At 33.8% G+C, this 12,948-nt stretch overlaps 1 protein-coding gene across 9 annotated transcripts in view; it reads right to left on the bottom strand.

Moving 5' to 3' along the window:
• Positions 1–12,948, bottom strand: part of BIRC6 (baculoviral IAP repeat containing 6) — a 215,943-nt gene that overhangs the window by 53,140 nt on the left and 149,855 nt on the right. For all 9 annotated transcript variants that reach the window (XR_824319.1, XM_010829827.1, XM_010829820.1 and 6 more), the window contains 4 exons: positions 9,376–9,676; positions 7,309–7,526; positions 3,613–3,777; positions 2,299–2,467 (listed from right to left, as the gene is read on the bottom strand). Coding sequence is in view for 8 of the 9 variants with exons in the window: in XM_010829827.1 (XP_010828129.1) it covers positions 2,299–2,467; positions 3,613–3,777; positions 7,309–7,526; positions 9,376–9,676 (853 nt within the window). In the remaining variant the exon portion in view is untranslated. The remainder of the gene's footprint in view (positions 1–2,298; positions 2,468–3,612; positions 3,778–7,308; positions 7,527–9,375; positions 9,677–12,948) is intronic.

Here is a 12,948-nt window from a genome sequence, read left to right as displayed (position 1 = left end):
TGCTCCTTGGAAGAAAAGGTATGATCAACCTAGACAGCATATTAAAAAGCAGAGATATTACTTTGCCAACAAAGGTCCATCTAGTCAAAGCTATGGTTTTTCCAGTAGTCATGTATGCATATGAGAGTTGGACTATAAAGAAAGTTGAGCGCCGAAGAATTGATGCTTTTGAACTGTGGTGTTGGAGAAGACTTGAGAGTCCCTTGGAGTGCAAGGAGAACCAACCAGTCCGTCCTAAAGGAAATCAGTCCTGAATGTTCATTGAAAGGACTGATGCTGAAGCTGAAACTCCAATCCTTTGGCCACCTGATGCAAAGAACTGACTCATTCGAAAAGACCTTGATGCTGGGAAAGGCTGAAGGAGGGAGGAGGAGGGGATGACAGAGGATGAGATGGTTGTATTGCATCACTGACTTGATAGACATGAGTTTGAGTAAGCTCTGGGAGTTGGTGATGGACAGGGAAGCCTGCCGTGCTGCAGTCAATGGAGTTGCAAAGAGTCGGACAGGACTGAGCAACGGAACTGAACTGATGGATCAGAATATATCCCAAACTCCAAAAAATTTTGATTACTAAAAACATAATTTACGAGGTGTTCTGACAATTATCTAATGACATACTTAACTTAGTTCATTATTTTATATTTATATATCTTAAAATCTAATTTCAAAATTATTTTTGCAACCACATTCAAGTATAAATCTATCAATTAAAATTATACCACTGGACACAGTACCAGATTCAAGCATATATCTAAATTTCTCTACCGTGGGAAAATAATCACAAAGGAAAGTCAAACATTAAATTTCTAAAATAGTTCCAAAGACAGAATATTTAATTTGTGATACTTCCATATATTGACCAGAATCACAGCTTATTTATTAAAATACACACTTACCAGAAAGTGCACCTACTTGAATAGATTATTTTAAACAATAAAAGAAATACCAGATTTCTCTTTTGACTCTAAACCATAAAGATAAAAGCCCAGTGTTACACAAAGACTGAATATCAGAACAAGACAAAATTAAAAATTTCTGAGAGGTCATACAGTTTCATACAGTTTGAAAGTGAAAGGATTAATATTTTAACAACGAGAAAGGAGATAAAGAGAAACCTTATCTTACTCTGTTCAGTTTTGCTAAATGATTTACTATTAAATTTTGGCACCAATCTGAAGTACTTAAGTGTTTACAGCGCCAAATGCTTTACTTTATCAAAAAATATATTGTACATTTGATATCTATTTTTTCAAGAGAGACAAATCTAATGTATCTAACAGCTCAATCTAAAAATACCAATTCAACATAACACCAATATTTTTATAAGAAGTTTGAGGTAGGCTGGGAAATGGTGTGTGTGTTTTGTTTGTTTTTTAATTTTTGCTGCACCAGGAGCTTTGTAGGATCTTAGTTCCCCTACTAGGGATCGAACCCACACTCCTTGCATTGGGATGTGCAGGGTTTAACCACTGGACTGCCAGGGAAGTCCCAGAAATAGTGTGTTTGGAAGCACAATAATTTTTTGAAGGTGAAGAATAGCGGCAGTAATCCCTTCTCAAATACAAGTACATTTTCCATCATCTACTTGCATTTAAACTGCTACCAAGCATCAAAACAGACTTCAAGATTCATTCCCATTGCTTTCCTTACCTATTCTTCTTTAATAGTCTAACTGAATGTGTGTCTATTTTCATGACTAAGAATACGAATAAAAGCAAATACAAGAAGAGCAGATAGTTTAAAAAAGTGAATAAATAAATATCTTAGTTAAAATGAGGAGATGCCAACTGCTTATTTTTCTTGGCAATCCCTGTATGTAACTGAGTTTAAATAAAACAAACTTTCTATTCTACTTAAGAAAAGGATACATTTCTTGGAAGATAATTCCACAACCAAAGAAATAAAAGAGCAATTTCAGTTGATAATCAGTTGAATATTGCAAAGTATCTACCTAAGGTACTTTCATAATTGAATTTGTAAAAACTAATACTCATTGTCAAGTATCTACAGATTTGTATAGTTTATCTGTCTGCCTTTCTTCAAAACACTATGGTCTGCAATTCTAATGTTTAAAACATTCTAATGTTTTAAACGTTAAAAACACACAGAAATTCAATTAACCATGTTTGGATCACAGTATTGTCATGAAGCTGCTAGCCTTTACCCTATAATTTTCAGTTATAGGTTATTAAACGAAAAAAATGAACCTTATTATTTAAAGTGATAATGATAAATAAGTAGACAAAAGTACTCCTCCATTAAGATACTGTAAAGGACTAGTTACAATGTGATTTACCTGAATCATTTCGTAGATAAGATGACATGGCAGGGATGAGGCAGGACTGACTGAGAAGCTCTAGAAGTACAGAAGGAAGGGCATTACTGTTCTGTCCTCTACTCTCGTGAGATGACTGAGCTTCTCCATTTACAGCACCACTTGCAGGATTTATATAACTTGCAAGAACCTAAAAATAAAAATCCTTGGATTTAAAACTGAGTTTTAGCTTCACAAATTTAAAATCTCATATTTTATGTTAGATGTTCAATCTGAATATGAAGAGCATATATTTTCAACTTGATCAATGCTTCATAATACAGGTATTAAAAATGAGACTTTTTTCCTTTACATTTTCAAGAGGATATATTTCTCATGATGATGTACAGTGCTATGATCAGACGTATAGAAGCAATCCACCTAAGAACATGAACTTAAAAGCTTAGTTGCAACTTGAAAGAACGCTGGAGTGGGTTGCCATTTCCTTCTCCAGTGCATGAAAGTGAAAAGTGAAAGTGAAGTCGCTCAGTCGTGTCCGACTCTTAGCGACCCCATGGACGGTAGCCTACCAGGCTCCTCTGTCCATGGGATTTTCCAGGCAAGAGTACTGGAGTGGGTTGCCATTTCCTTCTCCGATTTATTTATTTTACTAAGTAGGTTCAATTTATAGTTGAGGGTGATGGAATCTTATGCGTCTATATGAAAATAAACTTATTCTAGAACTACAAAAATAATGCTCAAATATTTAACTAATGCTCGGAAAAATAAAAAACAAAACCCTAATTTTAGTCAACTAGTTGATGCAGGAATAAAAGCTAATCTTTACAAACCTACTTTTCTCATTTCTGCATGAAAAACTTTATAAATTAGATCACCTTGCCCATTTCTAGAAAACACAACACAATGTGAGAAACAAGGGTGTATATAAATTTTTTAAAAAAAGAGAGAGTCCAGATATAGTGGTTTAGATGAGAAGCTGACAGGAAGAAAGCAGATGTGGTACACTCCTGTTATTGGACAACTTCGCCTTTGTCACTTTCCTCTCAGTGAAGAGGCTAAGAGGGAAGAATACAGAGTTGCAAGCACCAAAGAGCAATCTTTATCTAGCATATTAAATGTACTGAGGGCAGGGAGAATGTTTTTTCATTTTAAAAATGAACTTTATTTTTCATTAAAATAAATGAAATGAAATTCATGAAAAAGTTCATAAAAAAATGAACTTTTATTTTTCATCCTCAGTAGCTGAGGATAAGGCCAATATAACTTAAAAATCAACACAGACACACACAAAAAGATGAACTATTATCACTGACAATATCAACTTTACAACCATACCTGCAGGAGGCAGGTAACATGCTCCTCTTCCAGCCTCTGCTTGGTTAAGGCTTGCTCCACATCCCATCCAGAAGCTGTAGAGCCTGTTCCAAACCCAGTTCCTTTGGCCCAATAGAGCTGCTGTTCTTCTGTTGACGCAGGGTTATGAGAGCTTGATACCTGTGGCTTATAACAAAAAGAAAAGAATTATTACTATTTGCTTTTATTTATCCTCAAATTACCAGTAGAATTTTAAATAGTTTAGCTGCTATGGAAAATAGTTTGGCAATTCCTTAAAAAACTTAGCAAAGAATTACAGTAAGACCCAGCAATTCCACTCCTAGGTATATATATATCTCCAAAGGGGGAAAAAAAAAACCAAACTGATATTCAAATATATTACACTAATGTTCATAGTAAGACCATTCATTCACAACAGTCAAAAAGTCAGCCCAAAAGCCCATCAATGGTTATACAGATAAACAAACTGTGGCATATATATACAATGGAATATTATTCAGCCATAACAGATAACTAAGTACTGATTCATGCTACATGGATGAGTCTCAAAAACAATATGCTAATTCAAAGCAGCAAGCAATGTTACAAAAGGTATGACTGTAACATATTGAATGATTCCATTTTTATGAAATATCCAGAGTACTTAAAGCAGAATGCAAAGTGGTAGTTATCAAGTTAGGGGGAGGGAGAAATGGGGAGCAAACGCTTATATTTAAGAATAAATACAAGAAATTTTTATCAGTATTTAAAATAATCTATCAGGAATAGATTGAGTAAAGCATCTAAGGGTCTAAAGAGTCAATGACTCAAAATTAAACAGAGAAAGCAGAGAAAGGAATAGAGACACATGAGCCAGATCTTCTACGATGACTCTGTAATGGTTATCAAATGTTTTCAATCATAGCAAGAAAGTCTGCTTCTATTTCTAGAAGGAGTACTTCTCAATTTCTTTTTTGTTCAGAATATGATGTGCAGAAAAATTTCTTTTGGGGATAGAGGACATATTAAAAACATGAATGTTGTAGAGAAATTAAAAAAAAAAAAAGACTGAGAACCACTGGTTTATTAATATAACCTCAAACTCAGTAAAGGTCAATTATGATTACTGTTGACTATAAAATTAATTCTGTAATAAGAATCCTCCTTTAAAGAATTTTCATTAAAATATTTGCATTTAAGTATTAATTTCAAGGGTACTTTGCAAGTATTTTAATAGGAACATTTTAACAAAGAATATTATGTACAAACAATACTTTCATAAATTGATCTGGAGAGTTGGATGAATCTATGACTGAATAATTCCATCTTTCACATTTTATAAAATAAACTGTTACCACTAGAATAATTAGGGTTATTGAAAAAAACAGCTATTTATTTTTTAAAAAAACATTTCTAAATGTAAAGTATAACATATTTACAGTAAGAACACAAAACAAGTATGTAAAGCTTAATGAACTGAAAACAACTTAACCATGAAGGTCAAGAATTAAACCACTGCATGCAAGAAACTGTCCTTGTTCCCTCATACCCACATTCCTCTACAAAACTAATTATAATCCTGATTTTTCTACTCATGACTTCCATTCTTTTCTTTATAACTTTACAACCTAAACACGAAACTCTAATCACTATAACTTATTTTTATTTTTAACATTATGTAAGTGGAATCATGATGCATATACTTCTTTATATCCAGCTTGTTAGCTGTGATTATAAAACTCATCAGTTCTGTTATATGTAGTTGGCTATAGCTGTTTGCTTTCATCACCTTCTAGTATTCTATTACATAATATATTACAGCTTATTTGCCCACTCTACTGTTTTTTACATTACTTATTGTATTAAATTCTGTTGTCTTTACAATTTTTACAAGTATGGTGGGACAATTTTGAAATCTTACACAGTGTGATTGATGTGTACTCAGTACTAAAGGTTTTCACTTGTAATTCTCTGGTAACTAAAGCAATAGATCAACTTTTCACATTTGCTGAATATTTACTTTGCCTCTTCTGGTGAAGTACCCGTTCAAGCTTTCATCTGGTATTTTCTATCCCATTGTCAGCTTTTTCCTTCGGGAATTATTTTTAATAATTACACTTAATTATTTTTAATTGAAGGATAATTGCTTTACAATATTGTGTTGGTTTCTGTCAAACACCAATATGAATCAGCCGTAGATGTACATATGTCCCCTCCCTCTTAAACCTCTCTCCCACCTCCTTCCCCACGCCACTCTTCTAGGTTGTTATAGAAAATTGGTTTGAGTTCCTTTTGGAAATTTTGGAAGCTCTTTAAATATTCTGGATATAAGTCCTTTATCAGATATATACAAATATAGCCTCCCATTCTGTGGCTTGCCCTTTTACTCTCTTAAATTCTGGAATTGATCGATCATAAGGTATCTCTTACTTTTTTTGGTAAAACAGTATTGTTATATGTTGAACAATACTATATATATTTAGATTCACCATCCATTTAGAATTAACGTTTGCATTTAGAGCATAGTAGGGTCTAAAGATTTTTGTTCCATATGAATATTTAACTGACCCTATCACCATTTTGTTCCAGAGTCACCTCTGTCATAATATCAGAAAACTATATATGTAGATGTCTCTACTGTCTGCTGGTCTTCAATCTAACCTTCTGTAAATATCATAGCTTAACAGTAAGTTTCAAAATATGAGACTACTAGATATATTGTTCTTATTTGAAAATGTTCTGGCTATCCTTGACCCTTTGAGTTTCTGAATGAATTTTACAATCAGCTTGTCAATTTCCTCCAAAACAAACCTGGAGTTCCATCAAACTTAAAAATCAATTTGGTGGGACTTCCCTGGTCCAATGGTTAAGACTCCATGCTCCCAATGCAGGGGCAATGGGTCCTATCTCTAGTCAGGGAACTAAGATCCCACATGCTGTAAACTGAGCGAAAAAAAAAGAAAAAGAATCAATTTGGGAAGAAATACTAATGAAATGTTGTATTTTCTACTTCATGAGAGGTAAACATGGACAGAGACTTCAGTTTATTAAAGTCTAATTAATAAGTATCTGTTTACAAAGTTTTATATATTTTATGATGAGAGGTCTTACATATATTTTTCATATTTATTTCTAGATATTTCCTATTTTTGATGCTATTCTAAAGGACATCTTTAAAAAGCTCTTTTTATGTTTGTTGCTGGAATACAGAAATGACTTATTTTTATATATTGAAACTGGAAATTATATCCTCATTAAACTCACTTATGCCATTATTTATTTCTGGAATTTCTATAAATAACAATCAAATCATCTCAAGAGAATCAGGGTCACTTTTTCTTTCTTATTTTTCTTGTCTTATATACTGACTAGAACCTTACTGTACTGACTAGAACCTTCTAAAAGGAAAAGGGATCACAGTATAAATTCAGTGTATCCTGGTAAATGGAAAAGCTTTTTAAGCTATAACATCTTTTTTGTTTAAGTAGATGGATTAACTTAAGGCTTTCTGAAAGAGCCTAAGAAAGAAAAGAATAATTCATTTTATCCTCTTTTAAATAACCTTTTTGTTTATTTGTTTTAGGGGAAAAAAAAAAAAATCAAAACAAAACAAACTGTGTTCCCCAGCCTCTGAAATACTAATTACTTCAGAAAAAACTATGCCTGTACTCCATGAATCTAACAATTTTTCATGATCTAAAGAAAAACTGAACCTACCTCTGTCTGATTGAGGCTAGAGTTTGGAACTCGTGGGGCATGGTGGCTCAGAGCAGACAGACAGACAAGAATGAGGTGGAGTGCCCCAATCTCCAAAGCCATCCTCCGAAGAAGCACACCATCATCAGTTGTCAAAGGCGTGGTGCTAAACAAGCTACGAAGGACATGGAAAGGAAGGGTTGGGAGCACATTGGCTGATGGAGATTGCAAGATATGACCTAGATTAAAAGAAGAGAATTCAAAATTAAAAAATATTTAAAACCACAATAATGAACAACACAGAAGCTCACAAATTTATAATGACAATATAAAATTTTATCATATTTATTAAAAAGCCACAAAAAATACCACAAATGAAATTAAATACTTAATATTTAATAAGTGTCCAAAAAGACATCAAATATATAAACTCCAAAAGAAAGTTGAAATATACTCATATGATACTTGTTATAGACTATGTCAAAATTATTATAATCTAAAAATTTAAACTAAAAACTAAGAACTAAAAATGCAGCATTAAAGCTTCCTTACAAGAGTATGAAAGTCTTGCCCTGGAAGTAGTTTCAACCATGAATGCAAGAGTGAAAGAATTTTGTTTTGTTTGCAATAAAGTTTTCTACTATGTTCTAGCTACAGAGTGTTAAATGTAAAACAAAACAAACAAAAAAACACTTCTACATGAATGGCAGATGAAACAACCACCGCAAAAAGATATATCAAAATCATGCTTTTTAATAGACATTACTGTTTATTCACTAGAAATAGTTTGAAATGGCCTAAAGACAATTCTTTTCCTTTTCAGTTTAGGGTTATACCTACTGTCTCATAGTAAGAGTCCTAAATTACCATGGTTCTTACACTCTAGACACTTAAAAAACTTAGCTCAAGCAATTAGAAATTTCTGATCTATTAAAATAAGTATACATAATTTATATCTGAAAATAAGCAACCAGGATGTATTTAGTACAGAGACACTGTAATTTAATAATAGTTATGAACACATTTAAAATTATGTCAACATTTTTGAAGAATTCCATCGATATGAAAACACACACAAAAAAGTACATACATAATACTTGATAGCTTCCAAGTTAAAGGATTCATGAATAAATTCATATAATTTTATTGGATTATATGTACTTTGTTGTACAGGGTTTAACACTGCATACTCTCTAAATAGTATGTGAAAGACATCACCTCTAATCAAAACCACGTGATTTTAAAATAACATGAAAAAAAAATTCTGATTCTCAAATGTAATTGTCATTCCCTGAAGAACTAGAGGTAAACCAAATGAAAATATACTTGCCAGGCTACCACCCTATGATTTTTCTTTGTTCCCTTCTATTAACAAAACTGTCAGCCCAATGGAAATAACAATCATGGCTTTCTGTTATTATTCTCTAATATCATTATATTATAAAATAGATTATTATTACATTTTCTTCATTCTGTTCTCCTTCATCTAAATATTTTTACCAGATTGACAGAAAAATTCTTTAAAAAGATTCTCATCACATCGCTACATCACTTAACATATTTTAAATAAATCTTAATTGTTTGTTATTCAGAATAAAATCTGAAGGTCTTAAGAAGACCTTCTTAAGGTCTTTTCCATGATCTGTTATCAATAACAGCTTTTTAAATGAGTTCTCTGTGCTGCTTTATGCAAATTTTATCTCCCTCTCATATAACATGAGCACATAAAACACTGCTCAAAGCAGTCCTTCTTTCTGAAATAACCATTCTCAGTCTACAACTGATGATTTCCTTGAAGGGCCCACTAAAAACTATAATGCTGTTTTATTCATAAGAAAATAATCTCACACTTGTAAGTCTCCATAATACTGTACTTCTCTCAAGGCTTTTATAACTTGTTAAGTCTATATGTGTATAGACATTCCTCATTGCTATTACTGTAGCACATTAGCTACTTGATGGCAGGATCTAAATATCTCCTTCATCTTTAAATGCCTCCAAAGATGACCAGCAATTTTGTAAGCACAACTGAATTAATTTCACACAACCCACCTACATCAAATTTTATTAGTAACACTCAACACTTACTTCCTTCTCCATCATCTGTAACTCCCAAAACCAAGCGAAGAAGGCACTGGGCGTGTTTTCTCTCTTTCAGTAGCACTTCAGCATAACCCGGAAGCCGAAGAAATAATCCAAAAGCAGCCAAAGAATGGGCAGGTATGGGAGACATGGTCTGTACTGCTGACTTGATAGGTGGAGGTTCGGCCGCAATGGTTTCTGGCGCTTCATAAACTAATTCCCCTGATTGTTCAATAGTCACCCATTCAAACTGATCACTATCCTTTGGTTTTTCCTGAGTGGTAGATGTTACAACCGGAGCACTCACCTAAAGTAAAAACAATTTTGTTTGGCTATCTGTATGTTTCAACATCAGGTTCAAAGTAAAGGCTTGAATTCAAATGATCTCTTTAAAATATAAGAATATAAAAATCAATTAAGTATGTATAGCTGAATCACTTTGGTGTACACCTGAAACTATCAACTAAACTCAAATTTGAAATAAAAAAATGTTTTTAAATCAATAAAAGGACATGTTTTTAAAAATGAGTTACAGGATACCATAAGTTGTGCCAAGTATTTCTACCCTAAAAGTTACTATTTTCTCCTTTGTAATTAGTTAAGTATCTATAGACAGAGTTTTTGAGACTACATAAATTCCTTGTTTCCAACTCAACTTTGATCATTAGAGTTAGCATTTATATAATGTTTGCAAGAAATAACAATTACAGTAGCTGCCAAATGGTGTTTTCTTTCTTTCATGAATTCTACATTTATTGGTTGGCAGTGAACTGTACACAAAAACATTTCCTTCTTCTTCATCTATTTATTCATTCATTTATTAATTTAATTGTTAATTAATTCTAAAGTTACTCTGCAAGTAATAATCTGTTACTATCATTTTATCTCATGACCAAGTAGAATCAGGCTTGGTCAGTGGAACCCTCTTAAAGCAGACTTCTGTATCTACGCTCAACTTTTATATTCTCTGCCCGAATCCTAGAATTTTTCCAAGGGGCACTGATTTCTTTTAGTGGAAATGATACTTTACAAAGCAGATATGGGACACAGGTATGTACACACTGCCCAAGGCAGTCTGACTCCATACTCTATAAGCAAACAAATCTAGGGAAAACATGTATAGACACATATATATGTGACCGGGCTTCCCAGGTGGCTCATGGGTGAAGAATTTGCCTGCAATGCAGGAGACACAGGAGACATGGGGCATGGCAACCACTCCAGTATTCTTGCCTGGAGAATCCCATGGACAGGTGAGCCTGGTGGGCTACAGTCCATAGGGTCGGAAGGAGTTGGACATGACTGAAGCAACTGAACATCAAGTCAAGACATACATATATACGACTACATATATAGATAAGTTTTCTAGCCTGAACTTTTCTATGTGTCATGGTCATGAAAAACAAAGATAATGTAGTTGTTACAGGTTAAAGGAGACTAAAGAGACAACTAAATGCAATATATCAATATGATCCTGAATTGAATCTATGACCACAATCTTCCTCAAACCATGCCAAAGAAAGTGATTTTTTTTCTTTTCCTTCTTCAGAACATTAGTGGGGCAACTGGCAAAATGTGAGTAAGAGCTGTTCACTGACTTATTTTATTGTTAACCACAGGTAATATTTTCTTCTTTCTTTCCATGTCTCTCTGTTTTTTAATTATACATCATACATTATTGACAAGATGTTATAATAACTCTTACTTTTATAATTAAGAGTTTAGTTTTATTTTAGAAAATGGTCAAATTACTAGTGGGTCAGTTTTATATTAAAAAATGCTTTAGTTTTGTATTAGAAAACAGTTAAATTACTTGTGGGTCAATCTTAAACTCATGGAGCTTTTATAAATTTATTAAAGTCTACTGTAGTTTTACCATTATTTTTCAAGTGAGTCTCTGATTACTGGGATGTCATCTGTACTCTTTAATGTGTGACTCATTTGAAATTTCAATAGAAAAGCTGAAGATTTTTACCTCTAACTTGGAAGGAATAGAATTACAAATTCTGTCTCTTTTATGCTGGACAGACACTGACATGTCTGGACAGTTTGTTCAGCCTTCCAGTTTTCTCTCACGAACCCTAAGTATTCAGGAGCCAGCTGTAGTTGTGCAAAACTTCCCGTGCAGAATTTGGAGTACCCCATCTATGAGTCCCTTCTTCCTGAATTTCCCCTCTTTTAATCTCCAGCCAGAATGGAAGAACCAAACTCCTCAATAGCTTTTGCATGAGTTCTATCATCTCACCCCACTGAGACTGAGGAGTAGTCTCAGAAGATTAATCTCACCCAATGTGGTTTTATTCTCTTCATGTTTAAATCCTCTCCAACAGGTGCCTACTTTTGGTCACTCTCAAGAGCCTTTAAACAATTGCTTTCTCTTGTTTCTTTTCTTTTAAAGATAGTCTGTGCAGACTTAATATATAAGGAGAGTTCATCATAAACCGACTATTCTATATTATTAATTTACCTTTTATGGAAAGAGTAGTGGTGGTTGAGGAAAATGTCCAAAATCTTCTTCATTGGGTATAAAATTCTAGGATGGCAGATTTTTTTTTTTTTTTACATTTCAAAGAAGTAATTCCCTGGCTCCAAAGGTGTCTGATGAAAGGTTACTTGCCAGAATTATTGTTACTGTTTTGAAAGAAATGGGTTTACTGCTTTTTGGCTGGTTTTAAACTTTTCTCTTGTTTTTAAGTAGTTTATCATAGATGTTCTTAGGCATGAATATCCTACTTGGGGTGTAGAGGGCTTCTTGAATTTCGGATTGAGGTTTTTTTTATCAGTTTTGGAAAATTTTCTTCCTTTCAGTATTGTTTCTGTCCTTGTTTCAATTCACTCTTTTTCTGTGACCATAAATACACATTAGAATTTTTCACTTCTAGCTACATGTCCATATAGCTGTCATGTTCTTTTCATTCCTTACACATTCTGTGCTTCAGTCTGGATTATTTCTTTTGACATAGCTTCTCTACTAATATTTTGTAATCTTTTAAGTGTTTAATCTATTGAAAAGCCCATCTAACAGTTCCTTATATGAAATATTAGACATTTTCCAACCCATTCTGTAAGACAGTATTGCCCTGATGCCAAAACAAGATATGCTATGCTAAGTCACTTCAGTCGTGTCCGACTCTGTGCGACCCCATAGAGAGCAGCCCACCAGGCTCCCCCGTCCCTGGGATTCTCCAGGCAAGAACACTGGAATGGGCTGCCATTTTCTTCTCCAATGCATGAAAGTGAAAAGTGAAAGTGAAGTTGCTCAGTCGTGTCCGACTCTTGGCGACGCCATGGATTGCAGCCTAACAGGCTCCTCCGTCCATGGGATTTTCCAAGCAAGAGTACTGGAGTGGGGTGCCATTGCCTTCTCCAAACATGTATATTACCATATGTGAAATTGATCACCAGTCCAGGTTTGTTGCATGAGACAGGGTGCTCAGGGCTGGTGCGCTTGGAAGACCCTGAAGGATGGGATGGGGAGGGAGGTGGGAGGGGGTTCAGGATAGGAGACACGTGTACACTCATGGCTGATTCGTGTCAATGTATAGCAAAAACCACTACAATATTGTAAAATAATTAACC

The sequence above is a fragment of the Bison bison genome, unplaced genomic scaffold, assembly GCF_000754665.1.
Source record: "Bison bison bison isolate TAMUID 2011002044 unplaced genomic scaffold, Bison_UMD1.0 scf7180017864508, whole genome shotgun sequence".
Classification (NCBI taxonomy): domain Eukaryota; kingdom Metazoa; phylum Chordata; class Mammalia; order Artiodactyla; family Bovidae; genus Bison; species Bison bison.
The sequence above is the reverse complement of the archived record's forward strand: the minus strand, read 5'-3'. Positions and strand labels throughout refer to the sequence as shown.